This window comes from Scomber japonicus, chromosome 18, assembly GCF_027409825.1.
Source record: "Scomber japonicus isolate fScoJap1 chromosome 18, fScoJap1.pri, whole genome shotgun sequence".
NCBI lineage: Eukaryota > Metazoa > Chordata > Actinopteri > Scombriformes > Scombridae > Scomber > Scomber japonicus.
The window spans coordinates 18009715-18031056 of NC_070595.1; the positions used below are offsets into that span (position 1 = coordinate 18009715).

The 21342-nt window shown below is 39.9% G+C and overlaps 1 protein-coding gene across 1 annotated transcript; it reads left to right on the forward strand.

The window, feature by feature from the left end:
* The first annotated feature begins 1402 nt into the window (after positions 1-1402).
* Positions 1403-16028, forward strand: kcnj19a (potassium inwardly rectifying channel subfamily J member 19a). The gene is made up of 3 exons (XM_053337813.1): positions 1403-2068; positions 11306-11522; positions 15364-16028. Exons 1-3 carry the CDS (start codon positions 1403-1405, stop codon positions 16026-16028), a joined length of 1548 nt encoding a protein of 515 aa, XP_053193788.1.
* Positions 16029-21342: the final 5314 nt, after the last annotated feature.

The following is a 21342-nucleotide window of genomic DNA, read 5'->3' on the forward strand; positions in this document are numbered from 1 at the left end:
ATTGTGTATAAAACTACAATGTGTGCCTGTTGCCTCCATAAAGAAACAACTAAAAGTAAACAGAGGTCAATACTCTTAAAAACTGAAATCAAAAATCACTTAATATACTCATGAAGTGCTTAAAATATCATGATACAGCATCCTCATGAATAAATGATGCAGCAATCTGTTTTTGGCTTGTGGAACTGTAATGAAGCTTGGTCAATAATAGTATTGTTTCCACATGATGCAGACCTTTGTGTTCTGTCTGATTAAAATGAGGGTAAAAGTGAACCAAGGATGATACGTCCCAACACTTTCACAACTGTCCTTTGGGAGAAGTGTAGTCCAGGAAGTCCGCCACTGTAGTAGCTTGTGAATCAATAAGACGGCATTACAGGAAAGAGGAGAGGCATAGATTCAATGCCAGACTTAAAAATGGGGCGCTGTCAGGACAGAGAGTGGTGCATTTCATTTATTTAAAACAAGGAGTTCCAAAAATAAAAGTAGTTCTGGAAAATATTTAAAATTCAAACTCTTATTGTAAGTCATTTCTGTTATAGTTTATTTCATTTACATTATATCTTCGTTTAACATCATTTTGGCTCGGATTCACAAAGTATTTATGTAGCCTATCTTTAATTAAATTAGTCTATATCCCTCATATGGCCCCTAATGGACCAATTTTAGATCAAATATGTACATAGTTGGTCCATCCAGTAGATGGCACAGTCTAACTTGGAAGCACCAAGAACCTTTAGCCTCAACATTTAGCTTTTCTGTGAGGCTCCATGCTGTTAATGGTACAGAGGATCAGGTAGTGCTATGAGTAATGAATGAATGAGTCATCTAATTAATTCATATATCAATTAAGTTACACACTGATTTAACTGGCCAAATGAACTGAATGTTGTCAACCTCTCTCTGTCTTTCTCTCTCTTTTTTACACACAAACGCAGTCTTGTGTAACTCTCTCCTCCTCTCTCCCTGCCCCCTTCCCTCCCTCTCTTCGCATCTCTCCCCCTCACACACACACGCTCACGCTTCATCTTTTACAGCCCACTAGAAGCTGTGAATGGTAGACAGCTCCTTGTATTTCGCTCCGCTGGTGAGCATCACGCCAGTCAGTGGGATTGGAGACTGAGGAGAGCGCACAGCTCCAGTCAGCGTTCTTCTGATGCCACGCTAAATTAACCCATAAATAACTGGAAGAGTGTTGGATTTAAAAGGGGGGGTTAATAGGTATGCTTTGAAAACACTGACATTCACGTATTCTTTTTATCTCCAGGATTTACATCGGTGTGCGCTAAAGTGGCCATGGCGCATTTTACGCACTGCAGGTAACCGGTGTTTTGGTGGCTCAAACAAACAAAAACATGAATTAAACAGCAAGTCATCTTCCCTTTACTTCAGAGGAGCTCAAATGGCGGCACTTCGTAGAAAATTTGGCGAAGACTACCAAGTGGTTAACACAAATCGGGCAACCACTTTTTCTGCCCCGGTCAAGAAGAAACGGCAGCGCTTCGTGGATAAGAACGGTCGCTGCAATGTACAGCACGGAAACCTCGGAGGAGAGACTAGCAGGTACCTCTCTGACCTCTTCACCACTTTGGTCGACCTAAAGTGGCGATGGAACCTGCTCATCTTCATCCTAACTTACACGATCGCTTGGCTGGTCATGGCATCTATGTGGTGGATCATCGCTTACATCAGGGGAGATATAAATCACGGCCACGACTCGTCCTATACCCCCTGTGTGGCCAATGTTTACAACTTCCCCTCAGCCTTTCTGTTTTTTATCGAGACTGAAGCCACGATCGGATACGGTTACCGGTATATCACAGAGAAGTGTCCAGAGGGCATCCTCCTCTTCTTGTTCCAGTCGCTACTGGGCTCCATAGTGGACGCTTTTCTCATCGGATGCATGTTCATAAAAATGTCCCAACCTAAGAAGCGCGCAGAGACGCTCATGTTCAGTCAGGACGCGGTGATTTCTCAGCGAGACGGCAAACTGTGCCTCATGTTCCGTGTGGGCAACCTGCGGAACAGCCACATGGTGTCTGCTCAGATCAGATGCAAAGTCATTAAGGTAAGCTCAATAGGCCAGGTACTCTGTGTCTATGTGCTGTTTAATTGATGAGAACAACTTCTTGAAAACTCAGTGAAACCTTGAAGTGTAGGAGCAGAGTTGAAATTGAGCACATGATGAAGATAAATTAGTTTCACCAATAAGCCCAAAAGGAAAAGGAAATGTTGCAAATTGCATATCAAATATTATAACTAACCTCTTAAATCCTAATTATAAGCAGGTCCCACTACACAACATATGCCTTGTTAAACAATACAGGCTTAAGGTATCATTACCATAATCCTCCAGCTGCAGGATGGTGAGGCTGAGTAGCAGCCAGGTGCATCTCAAACCAGCAAGATAAGAGAGTACAGGGAATGCTGGGTGTTTAGTGTGTGTAGTCATCATGTCCAGCCTCAGCTCCTCTCATGCTGGTTACATGTGGACAGAAAGATGGCACAATGAGGAATAAAGTTAGATGTTTACACATAAAAACTTCACACACTAACCCAGATCAGTGGAGTGCAGTGAAATAGCACTCCTGGAACTGAGCATGAAGATAGAATAAAAGATGGAGGAGGAAAAAAATCTTCCCTCAAGGTGTTCTTTTTCCTTCTCTTCCCTGAGATATAAAACGTTTTAGAAAGCATAACAGTGTTTGAACACAGCTTCAACAACACAGTAGACAGTTAAAGGACAAGAAAACTCAGGAGTGCTTTGAATCCTCCTAACCAACTGTGCCACGTTGGTTATCCACTAATGGAGAACTTAGCTTTTGGGGAATATGTCTAATGAACCCTCACACTCTGAAAACAAGCAACAATGCAGAAAATCACCACAAAACAGCAGCAAGGTTGACTGGCTCCTCTTTTAATTTTCATAATAGAGCTCCTTTCAGTCACATCCATGTTCAACGTGCAAAATGGGCCATAAAGAAGACAAACAGCATTAGTGAGGTGCTTGGAGCTTGTTTATGCCTGTGTTCTCCTCCACACAGCCACATCTAGCACAGTGTTGGTCAGCTTAATGATGCATGCAGGCAGAGAGGGAGGCAGGGAGCTATTCCACAGTTACAAGCACGGAGGAAGTGAAGAGCCCCATAGGCATAAAGTACAATCACACATGTCTACGCTGATTTCTCCTTAACTCTCCTATGAGACTGAACTTTAAGCTCTCAGCATCTCAGACTGTGCAATACACCTATGACATAATATGATGTAATAGAGTCAAATATAATATAATGAATAATCAATTTGAAAGGTTTTTAAAGTGATTTCTTAAAAACAAAAACATTCAGAATTAGAACTGAATTAATGAGGATTTGTGTTTTAAAAAAAGGGGAAATTAACAGATGTAGAATCATATAATAATCGAGGTTCACTAACATTTTATAGTCAAGAGGCACATTCCTTTTACCTGTCCTTTTGGATTGCAAGAAATACAATCAGTATACATTTCAAGATCTCTCTGCCAACCCCACATTTTTATACTCCCTCACTCTGAGAAATACAATAAATACAGCATCCACTGTGTGCCCCTTTGTATTTATTTATTTTTGCTCCAGGCCTTTGTGGTCTAACCTTGTTCTTTCGCTTCAAAGACTCTCTTCCTGAGAATTTTTTGCAGTAGCTCTGCCAGAGAACAGAGCACACACACACACAAAAAATTAAAAAATAAGTGAGTCAGTGTGCATGTGCGTCAGAGTTGTTTAAGCTGAACATACCTTTAGCTATTAGATGTCACATGTTATGTTTAAAAAACCTTTAATAATAAAAAAAAAAGTAATCATATTTCAGATTGCATGCTTTCAGTGCAGTCCCTGTGCAGAAATGTTGGTGGTGCTGTTGAACTGCAGCCCTCCTCAAATCATGCTTCATCAAATAAATAACTTAGACATTACTGGCAGAGGAAACATTTCAACTTGTGTGTGTGTGTATGTGTGTGTGTGTGTGTGTGTGAGAGAGATTGTGAAAAGGTTCTTCTGGTAACATGTTCATCAAGCGGTTTCCAAACTGAGTCAATGAGACACTTCTGACATCAAATCTAATAGAAATCAAAACACACCATCTCATAACTTTTGATTGATTTCTATATTAAACTCTGAGCTGAGTTACAGTTACATATTGGGTCTTAATATAACATTTTGAAAGCAAACCTAGTTATTGTGTGAGCACTATCCAGGTTTTCTAAGGACACGGTTATGCTTCAAACAAAGAGCTTGTTGAATGGATGAAAATATCCAAAATTCCCTTCACCTAACACCTTTCCCGTGCTAAAAACAAAAAGACTAAAGAGCTGCATCCCACGAGTTCAAAACTGTCAATCTGACATTCACAGCTACTTCACACGGTGATTGGCCAAATGTGTGGTGGTGAGAAAGTAAGCAGGGTTTGACACTTTCTTTCAAGCCCTCTCTTCATTCGTTATACAATTAATTCTGTTGAGGGTGTAAAACATTATGAATGCCTTTCACATTAAATGCGAGCCGCTATTTCCACACTTGAATGATCATAGCGTCTCGTCCATTATAGCAGGTTTTTTTTTCACCCTGCTTTCAAGTGTGACCACAGGAAACAACGACAAACACTTTTGTCAGCCACCGTGATTAAACGTCATGTCATACAAAGTAGTTCTTTTCAAGCGTACTCCCACCTTAATGAAACTCTACTGGGCGCTCATCTTTGCAGATGTGACCACTGAAGCTTTACATGTATGTCACAGCAAATAAGGTCAAGTGCAATCAACTCAAAGTATGCAGCTGTAAAAGAATGGACTTAACCTTGTTCCTTATCAACTGAGCCTTCAGCAACTATTAAGAAAGCTTGCTGTCATGCTCCATCTGTTTTCATATAGAACCAGGTTTACTGCTGCCGACACAAATACTGCATTCCAGTATTTCACTCCCCGTGTTCTCCTCACCGTGCTATACAAAGACCTATTGACCTTTGGTTAGAAGTGTGCCACTGGCCATCTGCCTACACCTAGGTTCAGAGTGTTAGTCTTCCCTGCCCAGAATGGGTTTTTGCCTGTATGAGCTGGGTTGACACCACTTAAACAAGCCATTATACTTTGTTGAGCTGCACGAAGACAGTGAAGACCATCTGTCCGCTGTTACTAAACTAAGAGATTACCTCACAGCTACAACAACAAAAAAATGTTATTGACCAGGTCTGTGTGGGAGTTGCCATCATAGCCAGCGTAGAACATGCTGTAAGGGTGGTTAAGTTATTACAGTGAGCTGTAAAGTGTCTAAAGAAGCTTAAATTATAGCTTGGCAGTAACTAAAAGGCCTTCTCATTCATGCAACGTTCACAACAGCATCTCTCCCTTTCCTCACATAAGAGCTGTCCACACAGATAAAATTGGCTTCAAGATATTCAAGCCTAAAATACATAGATATGGTTCAAAAGTGGTTTGAATCCCTGATCTGGGAAGGTAACACACTTAATGGCTCCTGGACATATGCAACGGTATGTGAATCAGTGACAAAGCTACTACTGTCAATGCAAAATTGAGTGCTCAGTTGAAGCCACGGCTCATTTTGTCCAGGATAAGTTGCAATATGAGAGGAAATGGAAGTGCTTATTGGCGCTGCTGTGTTTGGACAGTATGTCGGTGTACCAGCACTCTGCTGAAATGTTGTGGATGATTACTGGATGACAGCAGACAGCAAGAAGACAGGAAAGACAAACCAATGGTAGCTGTCATACAGTCCCACCATAAGCAGTTGAAATGCAGCTTTGCATGGCATCCATGACAACCTCGGAGGGCATCCTGGTGGAACATCCTAGCTGAAAATATAACTCTGGTATTACTGGAGGGGTTGTGAGAGGAGGGTGAGAGTGAAGGGATTGATTGAAAGTGATGGAAAGTGGTGAGAGAGCTGGAGAGCGGCTTGCAGTAAGAGACAGGAGAGATAAAAAGAATTACTAACAGATTTTTTTCTTAATGTTTTCATTGTATGAGTTGTGCTTTTTATTTCAGATACATAGAAGGGAGGCTGAATATCTCCTGGGACGATTGCTGGATGGGGTAGATACACTCGGCACCAGGGCTAGAATTGATTTCCATTTATTTTCTAATAAGAATAGAGATGCAATTATAACATCAGGTTGTGGAGGGCTGGATAAAGGCCTTGAAGCTCTGGAGTCATTGATTAGCGAGCCCCCGAGTCGAGAACTTCAAGACTCTGAATTTATATTCTCTACCTATGTATGTTTTTTTTTTCTTTTGTTGAGGATGCATGCTTACAAATACAAAGAAAGTACAGACAAAAGCACTTCCAGTTTTATTTTCACCTTGGATACGTTGCCGAGTATGCATTCAAAAGAAAGCTGTGTGAGGTGAAGTGTGTATTATTTTCTATGTCTGTCCCAGGAAACACAAATAGTAAAAATGTACTATACACCTTCAGGATTCTTACACACAAGACTGACAGTAATAATGTATGAGCCTAGTTGCAGAGTTTTCCACATCCAAATGAAATCAGAGGCAGCACAGTCAAGACAAAACACATTTTTGGCCAAGAATATTGGGACACCATTGCTGCCAAAGTCACTAAATGCCACATTGAGATTTAAAACAGTTTGCAAGCAGAAGGCAATGCAGCATACATAAATTTAGGCGGGACCCTATTACTTCAAAACATGGCAATTTTTGTGGACTATATCTCTATAATCAACTAATCAGTGTGACCTCACATGCCTCCATATCACTAGACTGACAATCCAGACAAAATTTGGTGTTTTCATTTTGTGTTTGGCCACCCGAAGATTTTTAGAACATTGAGAAAAGCTCAAGTATCCCTATGGATTGCTTTCAGATTGAATGATTCTCTAGTGCACAATTATGTCGATGCCAACATTCAGATGTAATCCAGGAAGCGCTTTGCCATTTATACACAGCGGCAGGTGGAGAAAAGATTGTGTCGGTTGACTTTTATGCCAGAAAACCAGGGAGAAAAAAATAAACCCAATCTAAAATGAATGTTTAATTTGCCTGCATGCTGTAGAAATGAATGTAAATGAATATAGAGCTGCAAAAATGAATCAATTTATTGATCAATTGATCATTAGAAAATTAACCAGGAAATATTTTGATAATTAAATATTCCTTTTAGTCATTTTTAGCCATACCAAATATTTGCTGGTTTCGGCTACTAATGAAGATATTGTGTTTTTCTTGTACATACATGATAGTACACTGAACGTCTTTGGATTTTGGGCTGTGTGAATTATCCATTATCAATTTATCAAAGTCTGGCAAAGGTGGTCTTATGTAAATCTTTGGTGCACCAGTTGGTGTCATCTTTGTCAGACTGGTGATTTCTAACTTAGTGAGTTAGAAATGTGAATAATAATCGGTCACTCCAGCCTTGGATGGGCCATGATACAAGACTTGAGTATATGTGTAAGAAGCTGCCCCTTAATGCAAACACAAACTTTCAAAAAACAGCTGACAGAGAGTTTTGATGTGTTTGCCCATGACCTTCTTTATGATTAAGAACATAAATATCAGGTTCAAAGTAGAAGTGACTTACTGCATCTTTTTCTTATTATTTTGTCCGCACTAGATTCTCAGCGACGCACCCAAGAATTAATACGTCTTAAAATGCCTCCCTTGAAAAATGATGACGTGAGCCTGCTCAGATCATCAAGGGACTGTCTTATACAGTAATTAAGATTCCACTTTCTGTCGCCTCTAACCATCTCTATGATCACTCATTCTAAACATCAGCATTCCTGATCATGCAGCACACAGGTGTTGTCATTAAGCTGCATTTAGGGTTTATTGTGTCATAAAATGCCAGTTTGATTGTTGTCTCAGTGCAGCAACAAAGGAATTGTGGTGGGTGAGTTGTCTGACAAAGGAAACATTTGTAAATGAAGGTGAGAGGACACAACAGAGGGATTAATCAGTAGGGATGGAGTCTTGTTTGTGTCTGTCCTTGCTCGCGATTTGACGCACATTCATTGTTTTCCACCAAAAGGAGCCATTTTCACATTGCTCGGATGTTTCAGCACGGAATGAAATCTTTATGAAACTTTATGACACTACCAGTCTTGATTTGATTTGACCAATTCATCTTACTCATCTCGGTTGGATTGGCTGACACTTACTTGTTTGTTGAAATGTAAGACTGGCCCAAGCTGTCTAAATGTAGAGTAGGCAGACTGTATCTGGTAGTGTGAAAGCTTGCTTGATTCAGCTGGCTTGTCAAGTGACCTGACAGCCTACAATCTCCTCCACCCCCTCTCTCAGGCTACTGATTGATGAAGGCTCAGCACAGCATGGAGTAGAGTTGAGTAGGAAGATCAGGCCACTTTAAGTCTAATCAATTTTATTTATCACCTGTCTTCATCCATGAGAATCATTCACACCGTTGAAACTCTCCTTTTGTGAGCATGAAACAAAACCATGTTGCCTTTCTAATGATAATGAACAGCTGGCAGGTTGACTGGGTTGGTGAGTCGTCAGATGTAATAGGTAGAATTTTGAACAGAATGTGTTTTGTGTTCTCATCTGGTGCTTTTGCTGTAACATATCCCCAGAAGCATTGAACAAAATGAATTTTAAAAAGTCCTTGTCTTGATGCGTCAGAGCTTGGGGAGAAAAATCTGTTTATTTGTTGGAACAGAGGATCAGATTCACACAGAAAACATTGTAGACAAGCTCGGCTATCTCTGAATCTTTGTGTTGGAAGAAGCGTAGGAGAGTGCGAAGAGGGACTGTGAAAGGAGCTTTGCCTGTCAATGTTTGCATACAGTCATCCATCTTTTTAATCTTAAACAACAAAGACAGAGAGTGAAAAGTAGAATTTCCCTAAGCTAGCATGAGATAACCCACATGGAGGAAAGATGCCAAACAGTATTCAGCGGTCTGTAAGCACCTGACAAGTGAACAATGGCCCTTGACATGAAAGTTGTTCCCAACAAAAATCCAGAAAAGCATCTCATTGATATTCGCAGGAGATATATATATAGAAAGCAATGTTTCTGACAATGCAAAGTCTGTTTACTCACACTTCATTCACACGTTGCGTCTCAGAAATATAACCCATAGAGGATGAAAGGGCTTTGAGTGGCATGTAGCTGCAGTCCAGGAGTGACCTCGCTGGGGAAATGAGATAGAAAGCAGTACAGGAGATGTAGTAAACTCACTCAAACCTACTTCATTTATTAATGAAAATAATATTTTTTGATTCACCAAAATATCTGATGTAAAAACCAATGTTAAAATCCACTGTAAATATGACACCAAACATGTGCTAGTAGCTGAAATTAGAGCATATGTATATTCGGACACTAGTTAATTATTATAGTAAATTTTCTGCTCACATTTGTGTTTTTTCTTCCTTTACTTTCCACTGAAATGCAGTTGTCCAATCTTAGCCTCTCCAAAAATCTAAAGTGTAAATATTGAATTTAACAGATTTAATTGTTTCTCTGCTTTCATGTGAAATGTAGTTATAAGCATGACAACCTAATGAAGTAACTGGGGATTTCTGTATTTACTAAAAGGTCAGGGAGTTGCTCTAATAGGTTAAATGAAAAGCCGAAATTCACTTTTAGTTTATGGGAACGTTAGCAGCTCTGTCATGCTCATCAAATAGTCCCAATCCTAAAAGCCTTTTTTTCTTTTCACAATAAAAATGAAACATTTGGAAATAAGAACATGCCAAGCAGCCAAAAAAAGGGAAATAACAGTCTGCCTTCAATTTTCCCTTATCATTTTTTAATTACTAGGAATAATTAGCTCTACCCTGCTAAATGCAACTTAAGCCTCAGTCTTTAAGCACAATAAAGCCATAAAATACATTCTTAAGACTCTTTCACAAGATTTCATGATAAAATGAATTGGCTGAAAACATTAAAACTTCATCCAGGGAGGGTCTTTTCAACCAACTCATTGAGTTAACGTTAGCTTAATTAGCTAGCTAACTAGAGCTAATAAAATCTGCAATCGACCATAGACAAAATTGCTGGTTAGCAGATAGACATTAGAAGCCTGTTTTTTGAAGTCAAGAACCCATTGTTTCAAAAATTACAACTATTTTCAACGGTAATTTTGCAAACGTTATAATTGTAATGCGCCAAGTATCAAAAGTAATCAATGAGGGAAGAGGCTTTGGGGGAAAGGTCAATTACGGGGTAATACTAAATACATCTAGATGACAATGACTCAGTTATAAAGGTTGAAAGAGCAAAATGCCTTTGTAGGAATGATGTGAGAATATTTTAGGATTTAACAACAAGAACAAAAGATCCAGAAATGGCAGAAATGGGGTTACAGAGATGGGGTGGGACTGCATTTATGTCTGTGTAGGAGATTATTATTATTATTATGCTGTGTGGTGGAGAAATAGTGCCGGTGAGTGTGGGTGGCTGGTGGCTGACACATCTCAATTACTAGTTGGAGGTGAAACAATGTAGAAAAAGAGTTTAAAACTTGTCTTTGTTCGTAAATTCTTTCTGTGTTGATGATTTAAAAAGAAAGTTCTTCAAGCATAGAGTATTTTTGTGATGTAATTTATAATATTATTTTTTATCAAACCACGCAGGAAAAAGACGACCTTTGAGGGTCATATTTTTAAATGACACAGAAATAATATTATATGTCAAAACATACTGCAACTAATGAAACACATGAGGCTGTTTTTAGTAGAGTTGACCATCCCTTAAAGCGGTTTTGTATTTTTAACATATAAAAAGCTTTCTTTTAAAGAAAAAAAACCCCAAGACATCTATTTTCTAGGAGCAGGATGTAAGAAAATGGATTCACCTTTAAGGGAAAAAACAGACTGCTAAGTGGGGGGAGCAAACAGGAGGAGGGAAGGTGAACAGATTGATTAAACAGTATAAGACAGGAAAGGAGAAAATACATCCAAGACCTTGGTGCTGTGCTGCATCATCATCTGGGCAATTAAATGCTTCCGCACCAGTTAACGCTCTTTGGGCACGTCCTGTCCAAACACTGATGTCTCTTATGTCAAGTTTACATATCCACATACTACAAGTTCTTGTAGAAATCAATGTGAAGAGCCAAGTCTGTGGCCACTGCATACATGTCACTTTTTAAAGGAGGATGATATAGTGGACTTTCTTTTTATAGAGTTACGCTTAAGAACAAGAATCTTTGTTACTCTGTTTGACCTCGTTGTGCATTTAATCCTCTTTTATATCTTTTCCTATCTTTATGTCAATTTCTTTCCCTCTGTCTTCCTCTATTTCTGTCCCTGTCTCTCTTTCCGACTCTCAGTCTCGTCAGACGCCTGAGGGTGAATTCCTGCCTCTGGACCAGTGTGAATTGGATGTTGGTTTTGGAACGGGTGCAGATCAGCTCTTCCTGGTTTCCCCTCTTACCATCTGCCATGAAATCAATCCCAAGAGCCCCTTTTTCGACCTATCCCAGCGCTCGCTCATGAACGAACAGTTTGAGATTGTAGTTATTCTCGAGGGCATCGTGGAGACCACTGGTGAGGAATCCTGCTCGAATTAAACTTCTTTCAGCTTTCTTTTAATGCTTTTTTGTGTCCCTTCCATCCCATTCTCATCACTTCTTTTCTTCACTCCTCTCCCTCACAATCTAAATGTAAATTCCTATATTAATATCAGCTTCGTAATCTAGACGGTAGTGAAATCTTATTTCACTGCCTTCCTCATTTTGCATATTTGAAGAAGGTAGGACCTGAAAAAAGTAAGAATGAGAACAACACATGAGAACGAAACACTGATTGAATTATGAGGGATATTTTATTACTGCAGAATCGGTTTATGCCCACTCTATGCATAATAAAAGCCTGTGGTCATAGATGCGTGTGTCATTTTGATGAATGAGTCGGGGTTTTAGTAGAAGTTCCACTCCATTTTTCAGACGACAGCTGAGAGCGGAGGTAATTCTGAGCCTGTGAGACATTGGTATACAGTCCTTGCTGTAAACTACAGGCAGCCATGCTAGAGTAGTCTCAGCAACAACACTGCTCTCTTTTTTTTTTTTTTTTTACATATTTGACAGAATGATTCTTCTCTAAAGTCCAACACAAATAAATCCATCTTACTCTTTTCTTTGCAGCCCTGCTTCTATCCATCCCCCATAACCCTCACTTTGCCACCGCTGTAGAAGAAACCACAGAGCTGAATAGGCTTAGAGCAGGAGGAGGGATCAGCAGAGAAGCGTAGAGGCAGGCAGGCAACATGGTGTGTGCTCTGTTGATAATACCATTAAATCAGGGTGCAGCCACAAGTTTACTGTCACAGTATGCTGTGGCACTCAGAGCTGAAGAGTAGAGCAGGGAAACCCTGGTAGTGTCACCTCCAGTGGATCCTGATATCCCATCATCCTCATAGTAACACGTATCCCATTAACCCGAACGCATTAAGAGTTATCCCCTCACATCCAGCCGGAACTGACACAGCTGTCCAGCTTGTTGATTGTCTCCCCAACTCATTTCAGTTGTCTTTCAACCAGACTCGACATATTATAATGCAGTTGCTCTAATACTTGAGTCAGTTCATGTCTTAGTGGCAGTATTGATTCTGTTTTCACACTTCAGAGCAAAAGCAGAAAGAGTGGCTCTGAGCACGTTTCGGCATAAAACTGAAATTGTTTCTGTCAAGTGTGAAAAAGTACATTACCCCAAGCAGGTGTAAGCAGCTTTACAGAGTAGACGTATAGATGCAGAGTAAAGACTCTATAGAACAAATAACCTTCACAGTTACAGTTTTACTCAATAATGTGTCAAAAGCAGCCTAAACATAATCTCTTTATTTTCTTTTAAGGTTAAGGCTGGCAATATAACTTTTTGGTCAGCAAATCCATTGAAGCACCAAAACCAACATCTAATAGATCCATCTAATAAGTATTGTCTGTTTCCAAATCCACATATGAGGGGGGGTTATTGTTAATTATCTTTCAGTAATACCTTTCAAATCCCCTTCAAAGTACTCTACTTGAGATACAATACACTTATCCCAGCGCTTCTCCCATTCCTAGAGACATTTCCTGTAGTCATACTTAGTGACACATCCGATAACTATACCCTACTCCCATGCTATCAATGGCATCCAGAAATGTTTGGGTCTGTCTTTGTCAAAAAGCTATTTAAATACACACAAATGAGCCACATGATCATGGACAATGTAGTTTAGTTTGACTCTGTCCTGCTGATTTAAATACTCAGATTATACTAATCCTCATACAATGATATATCCCAACAAATGCACTTTTGACTCCTGTTTGAGAAACGTTTGCTAAAAACTGCAAAACTACCAAACGGTTTAATTCAGCCTCTTTGAAAATAATTTATGCAATTTATCTTTTAAGTTTGACCTTTTTAGACAAAGGGAGAGGGAGACTCAGGCATTAGTGGTTGGGTCCTTTAATGGGATTTGTTGACAATAAAAAAAACAGCTTTATCCTTGAAGTATTTTATATATATATTTATATTACAGTATTTCTTAAGAAATTGAAGATTTATAATTCAATTTCGAAACATCTATAGTCAACCAAGGCAGATCATGTCTTCAAAAGATGTAGATCAAAGATACAAATCTCTAAAGTACAAACATCTTTATAATAAATCACATAGGATTTCCCCTGTTCAGCCATTTATCATCTATATGTAGATGACACACTCCTCTTTTTTATATGTGTGTTACATTTCTCTGTTGGTATAATTTAGATTCTTGCAAATCAACAATGACCAGATTCAAACAAAGACTTGCTGAAAAGCTGAATCAACAAACTGCTCTACAATATAAACAGTGTCAGTGATATCTACTGCCAGGATTTCTTTAGGGACACCCTGCTTGCTGTCTGCCAATGGTTTGCATAGTTGTGCTAAAGTCTTTTATCTTTATGCAAGATGTGCTAAACATTAACCAGCTAGTTGAATATCCATATGATGCCTGAAAGATGAAATAAAATGGGCATGCCTGCCAGGCTCTAAAGCCACTGCACCAGTATTAGTGCTAGAGTGTTGTGTCTCTACATTCAGCAGAAATATAGTCATTGTCCTGCTAAGAAAAGACTACAGAGCTGGAACATTGTCCTGGACTCACCCTCCTGATTAAAAAACTAAGCCTCTGGGCTAATTAAGACTAAAAAATGACCTTTGTGTAGATGCAGGACTGTTGAAGGTTGTCTGAGGATGAAGATGAGTAGTGAGCCTGGAATAGCATCAGGCTCTGACATAACACAGCACATATCATCCCTCAGAGGGATGGGATCAGACTCCTACTCTACAGCTAACTGTAGTGTTTAACAGAAAAACTGTGCTTGTAGCTGAGCCACTGAATCAGAAAAAATTTGGACTAAGTGCTCATTGATCGCAAAGGACCCACAACAGACATCAAAATGTCAAGAAAATTATTTTAGAAGAACTTAGGTCAAATGGAAAAAGTAGTTTAGGATATTAGCAAGCCGTTGCAATGCTGGTATACAGCAGACACACAGGCACAAGCATTACTAGAAAATCTTTACTCTGCTTCTCGATATGTCATCCCTAATTTACGGACAAATATGCACACTAATAAATAACCGCCAGAAGAGCCTGACATAATTGTGCCAATAGATAATTGCCTCTGAGATGAGAGGAGATTCATGCCAGTACCACTCACAATCAACACCACAAGTTACAATATGACATGTAAAGACAGGACCCGTAGCTTTTGCCATTGATGTATTGATGTGGGAATGGTGCTGGGTGACTGCTAATGAGACTGATCAGATTTAAACTGGCAATTATCACAACCAACACAACACAACACTGATAACAAGCATCGCTCACCTTTCACCCATATTAACAGCACAGACTGCGGGAAGCACTCACCATTGCATAGAAACAGAAACAGCTCTGCTTCAACTTCAGCGAGAAATATAAGACAGACAAAAGACACAAGCAACATCATATTTTGTGATACATAAAGATGTATCCTTCTATTATTTCCATTATGTTACATAAAAGCAACATGCTCAGAATATGGACGGGCATATCGTATTAATAATAGTTATAATAGTTGTGTGGCTGCTTTCACAAGCCATTTGGGAAATGGCAAAACATCTTTCCTGTGGATTTACTGTTGAAACAGTATTTAAATATTCAGTATGAGACTATGGCACACAATGGTAGACTGCACAGGAAGGATTATGAGGCAGTGATTCAACATGCAATATGGAACAGCAGAGAGGTTTGAGATAAAGAGAGTGAATTGTGCCTTTTTGCATTCCCCCTTATCTGCCAATAATTGTTTTGTCGCAGCTAACCCCCATTTAATGACAGTTATTAAAATGATTACTTGCCTGTCACTCTCTCATAGGTATGACATGCCAGGCGCGGACGTCATATACTGAGGATGAGGTTTTATGGGGCCATCGCTTCCTCCCGGTGATGTCTCTGGAGGAGGGCTTTTTCAGGGTAGACTACTCACAGTTCCACAGCACGTTCGAAGTACCGACACCACCGTACAGTGTCAAAGAGCATGAAGAGAAGAACTCACTACCCTCACCTCTATCCACCCCTACCCCCGCACTGACTGAGATCCACAGCGCCCGGCGTGACCGGGTGTTTTCTGTAGATTGCATCAACATTTCAGACGAAAGACGACATGGCGGCGCAGGGGGGCGACTGCCAAGCAAGCTGCAGAGGATGAGTTCTTCTGGAAAGGAGGACCTGCAGAGGAAGGTGCTTCTGCTGAGCTCCCAGCACGCTGAGAAGGCCTGCAGCACAGGTGACCTGCCCCTGAAGCTCCAGCGCCTTAGCTCCTCGCCTGGACCTGAGCAGGAGAATCGGCTGCAACTCAAGTCCCTCAAGGTGGGCTTCGAACCCATGACCCAATCTACTGGAGATCTGTACCAGCAAAGCCTACATCCCACAACGCTGTCTCCTGCTCCAGTGCCAATGCCTAGCCCACTGCTGTCAGCTGGAGGGAGGCCGGAGGACAACCTGCCGGCGAAGCTACGGAAAATGAACGCTGACCGCTGAAACCCAGAAAGACCCTGACCACAACAAAAGACTCCCACTGACCTCCAATGACAGACGGACAGGACGAGACATGCATGGAAACAGATTCAAAGATGTACTTTACCATGGGAGTCTTTGATAAGAAAAAAAAACTGATGGTTTGCTGACAATTTATTGGTTAGGGTTTTTTTTTTCTTGAAACACAACCTTTACTGGAATTACTGTGTTGTTTTTGTGTTTCATAGCAAAGACATTCAGGCAGGCTTTGTTACACACACACACATACACACACACACACACACACACACAAAAGAACAAGAAAATACAAACTTCATGCTTAATGCGAATTTGATCATTCTGCAAGAGTTGTGCATGTATACACTAAATCCATTGTTTAATGTATGCAACTCTACACTTAATAGTCCATATTAGTTTTATCTAAATATAAATTATATTGAGCTGATAATAAATGCTGTTTAATCTTTCTCTTTTTTTGTGTTTTTATTTGGTGTCATACTAAAAAATGATATGTTTATCTTATGGCCTCATTATTGTTTGTGCAACAGTTTTACCAGATGTCAATAAGTAATCCAGCAGTGCAAAGCAGTTTTAATAGTCTGTAGTTAATGTCCTAATTTTGTCCCCCTGGGAAGCGACACTTTATGCAGCAACAATCCCATAATTCCTCAGTGAATATAGTGCATATAAGAGAGAGTACGAGAGGATAATGAGCCACGCCACTGCTGAGAGAGAGAGAGAGAAATATCAAGGGTGTTCATTGAAGAATAGAGGCTGATTATAGTGAGCCAAACGTTCCACACAGAGGGGTAATGTGGCCACTGTGGCATCATGTCTAACAAACACAGGATTACGTGGTCTTCTCTCCGATGTATGTCCAGGCAGACGGCCATAATCTTGGTTTAGTAGTAACTTTGTTTATCCAAAAATGAAGAGATACGGTTTTGTCAGCCGCTGAAATAGCAGATTTACAGACAAGGACAAATCTCCTTTTCCTTAAACAAAAAGCAATATACTAAGAAGATAACAAACAGAAGCATGACATAATAAAATAATAATAATTAAAAATTAAAAAAACACCACACTATACAGCAACACAAAGACAGGAAAATCAATTGATGAGGAGGATTCTTCCTGCTTCAACTGCACACTTGGGGAGAACTCCCCCCCCCATCTCATTACCAATCTGCAGCTTCGACCACCCACTCAGTTTACACAAAGCCCAAACTGCTCTGTACACTCTATTCCTCTAATTTAGCATCACGTAGTTCCTCTGTGTGTGTGTGTATGTGTGTGTGCATGTGTGTGTACAGTCATTACTACACATATGGTTTGCCAGTGTTCTCATGCTGTGTACGATTTACCAAATTATACAACAATGAATAGAAAGGAACTCATTACAATCACAAGACTACTATCAAACATGTAGACAGTTAATAATACAACTTAATATGACAATATGACACAAATCAAAAGCTCCAACTTGTTGATTACTGTTTTCATTACATGACCTACTCATTCATGTGAACAACCTCACTGTATTCAACCTCTCTGTGGGGATTATTTGTCCCACTGTCAAACACATGTGGTGCTGTTATTACCAAAGCCAGGAAAGTATAACAGTACAAAGCACTACCTGTTTTCTCATATCTGTCACACTGCATGCAAAATGTGTCCAATCTTCTACCTTTAGTGCTGTAAAATGCCTAAAAATGCACAGTTCCACTTACTATGGTATAAAAATGAACATAACAAGGTGTATAGCAGTGACAATGTTTTATCTGTCACCCCCCTCATCCTTAACCTAATAATATGATTATTACATTTTAATTCTGGGCCTCTACTGGTTCAGCTTTATATGATTTAAAGTTAAAATAAACTCCAACATCAACCCTTTTATAGCCCTGAGAATTTCCTTGCAACCAAAAGTACTGTATGGGAATGCGAGAACAAAGTCGGTTTGCAAGTTTTTATACTTCTATACTGCAGCAAAGTTGGTAACCCTAGACTTTATTAATTGCCAATGTGTCACAGATTATAGTTTAGTATAGTTTACTCACTGAGAAAAAGCCTACCACTGCTAGAAAATGTCCCACAGTGGCACAAAGTGAAACCATTATCGCCTCCTCTATTTCTTAAACTCACCACATGGCAGACCTCAGACCTCTGACACCAGTTTAGTCCAAGTTTTGGAGATTCAGTTCCTGTCTGAGGTGTTTTCACAAGGTTTCAACCTCTGTTATAATGACCCGCACACTGATGTCTCCACAGGTTAAAAATACCTGGAACATGAATACTTAATAACAAGACAAGACATGGAGAGGCTCATTAGGAGCCCGTCTGGCTGACGTCTCTATGCTGTCCTCCAACTAAAAATTGCCGTTGACATATTCTACCCAGTTTAGGGGAGTTTAAAAAGTTTTAAATGACAAAAAAAAATTCTTGTCTCTGTCAAAAAATTTACCTCCGCATTAATTTCCCATTCTTTTCTCCGATCAGACAGCTAGGTTTGAAGATGGGGGGGTGTTTTGATGTATAGCTGATTCATTTAAAATCCACAGTGTACTGTGTTGCACCAACTGTGAATGAACGGCTAATTAGACCGCTTGTGTTGTCTAAAAGGGAAATTCGCCTGACTGAACCACCTTACCAAGACACACAAACAAAACCCAACCCCACACACACACACACACACACACACACACACACACACACACACACACACGCTCCACAAACAGATGTATCGGCCGTCAATCAAAAACCTAGCCACTTCTTTCCACCACAGTCGCCACGGCAACATGGGAACCACTTTGCCCTGCAGCAATGGAGGCTAAGCATACAGCTGAGGTGTTTTTGTGTGTTTATGTCTGTGTGAAGGGAGATCCTCATTGTGTTCTTCAATGCTGAAAATGAGACTCTTACACCCACTCTCATTTGGCAAACTCAAATAGAGCATTTAAAATATGAGCGGATGTGTGTCTGGGTAGTGGTGCGTGAAGATGAGTTGGACTGCTGATCTAAACTGCCGATATCAAGCGTCTCATCTGCAGCTGCTATGATTTATTCCTCCTCATCTATGGAGAATATCCCTGTGGGAATCTGGAAAAAGACAGATAGTAAATAATGTCAGCGCACATCTTTTTGTGTGTCGTTATAATTTCAAATTCTCTGCTTTACAATTGAAACAACCTATGTTGACATGCTTTGAAAGTAATGAATGGCTGACTACATTGATTTTTCCATGCATACATTAACATAATACTTGCTCGTGGGCCGTGTGTGGGGAACGTGTAAATATTGGTTCTTTAAAGCTAGCGTCTGAGACTGAAGTGCTGGAATGAATGAATCATCTTGGTGAAAATGCTTAGTCCGAGCATCCTCTGGAGACTCCCCCCCTCTTTGCTCCACCTAACGTAACCAGGCTAAAGATCAAAAGGACCAATCAATACCTGTCTCACTGCCGCAACCCAACCCATGACCTGCAACACAAGCCGATGCTCAGAGGTTTGGATAATCACTCTGCTCTGCAGGGACGGCTGGTGTCAGGAGGGATTGGAGGATGGAAGTCCAACTGTAGCTCTGAGAGAAGGTTGGGGCAAACCTTAGCAGAATGACCTCATATCGCCTCATGAAAAGTCAATAAAAAGCTGTGAGCTCTATTCATCATAGAAGCACACACAGGAGACACTCACACAGATATGAATATAATTACCTTCAAAGATGTCTCAGGCAAACTGCAGGATGTATGTTCCATTTGAATGACATGATTCTGGATATGTTATATCATCTTTAACTGGGATGCAGCTGTATCATTTTGGAAATTTTCATTTTCCTTTGACTGGCAATAAAAAGAGAGAGGAGGAATACAACGACAGTCTGTTCAGGTAGCTGCAATGCATTGTAACTCCAAAGTACAATAATCAATGTAATTTGTTTTCAGTTGTTTATCTGTCAACATCAAAGGCTGTGCTGCTTGTTGTGCTCTTTTTTGCTGTTGACAACCTGAGCTAGTAGTTGGTGAAAAATATAAGGCAGAACGACAAACTCACAATATAAATGAGAATGTTTTTTCCAATACTGATACCGTATATATTCAACAATATGGTAAAATCACAGTCACTTACTATTAGGCTGTGTTGGGTATAAACAGTTCCGCTTTTATTAATCCACAAACCTGAGTGGCAGGGGATTTTGCATGTGAAAGACAGAGCCTCCGGGAACAGAGTGCACTGTGCAATGATTTTGGCATTGTTCCAACACCTGGAAAAGCCATCATGTGATGCCCTCGGACCCAACGTAACATATCCATTGCAAGACAATAAGCTGTAACAACCGAGTTTCCTGAGAAATGGCACTTTAAATTAATTAATTTATCACATTCATGAGGTCTGTGTCACAGAAAGTTTTTGTTTCCATGCCAATTGCTTGTGTAGTTAGTCCAGTGGGATCATATAGATAAATATAAGTTCACATTCACCTGCACATTTCACTGAAGTGGAAGAAAGTATTTCAGCGTATATGTTGGTTGAGCAGTTTTTATTGGTGATTTCATCCATTGTTTAATCCAGCCATAGGAAATATAACCTGCCCGCCAGATGGTTTGTTTGACAGAAACAGCTGAGAAGTCGTCCATGGAAACTGTTTGGAAAAGGGCAGGCACTTTCATAAAAATACTTGGCAGGTGATTGGATGAACCATCTGTCTATGACCGTCTCTGTCACCAGGGTAATAGGAAAGACATGATGAGCACAGGATGTTAAGATCAGATAAAAGCTTTCACCAAATGGAAGTGGGTTGAACTACGACTGTGCTGCATTAACAGGCAATAAATAGCATCAAGACACTGTGTCAAACCATTAAAAGAGATACTCTAATTACATGTGTTCGCTTTGCACTAAATGTTTTAGGAGAGGTCAATATGTTTTATTATTATTATAATTATCTGTTTGATGATACTTGAAAATCCATGCACTATTGCTTATGTAGAAGTCAAGATTATATCACAACCTTTGCTGGAATAAATCATCTTCCAAATGAATATTAGGTGCATTTTAAGGGTCATTGTACACAAAGTAAGACAGACATGGGTGGAAACGAGTGGATGCAAAAAGAGCACAAACTGAGGTACAGGCGAATCTGCTTGAGTTGAAAATGTTTTAACTGGAGTGAAACATTTGAACATACTGTATCCCCAGGCCTTGAGACTACATTTCATTAAGTGTGGAGGCAGAAAGAGACGGAAAATAACAAAGAACTGAGCTGAACTCTCCACACTCTCACATGTTCAATCCACTCAAACATGGTCAGAGTGTACATC

Bases quoted from the DNA above. Each gene is read 5' to 3' on its own strand.
- kcnj19a (XM_053337813.1), top strand. From the start codon at position 1,403: ATGGCGGCACTTCGTAGAAAATTTGGCGAAGACTACCAAGTGGTTAAC. The intron at 2,069-11,305 runs GTAAGCTCAATA...TCCGACTCTCAG, and splicing joins TCAGATGCAAAGTCATTAAG to TCTCGTCAGACGCCTGAGGG. The intron at 11,523-15,363 runs GTGAGGAATCCT...ACTCTCTCATAG, and splicing joins GGGCATCGTGGAGACCACTG to GTATGACATGCCAGGCGCGG.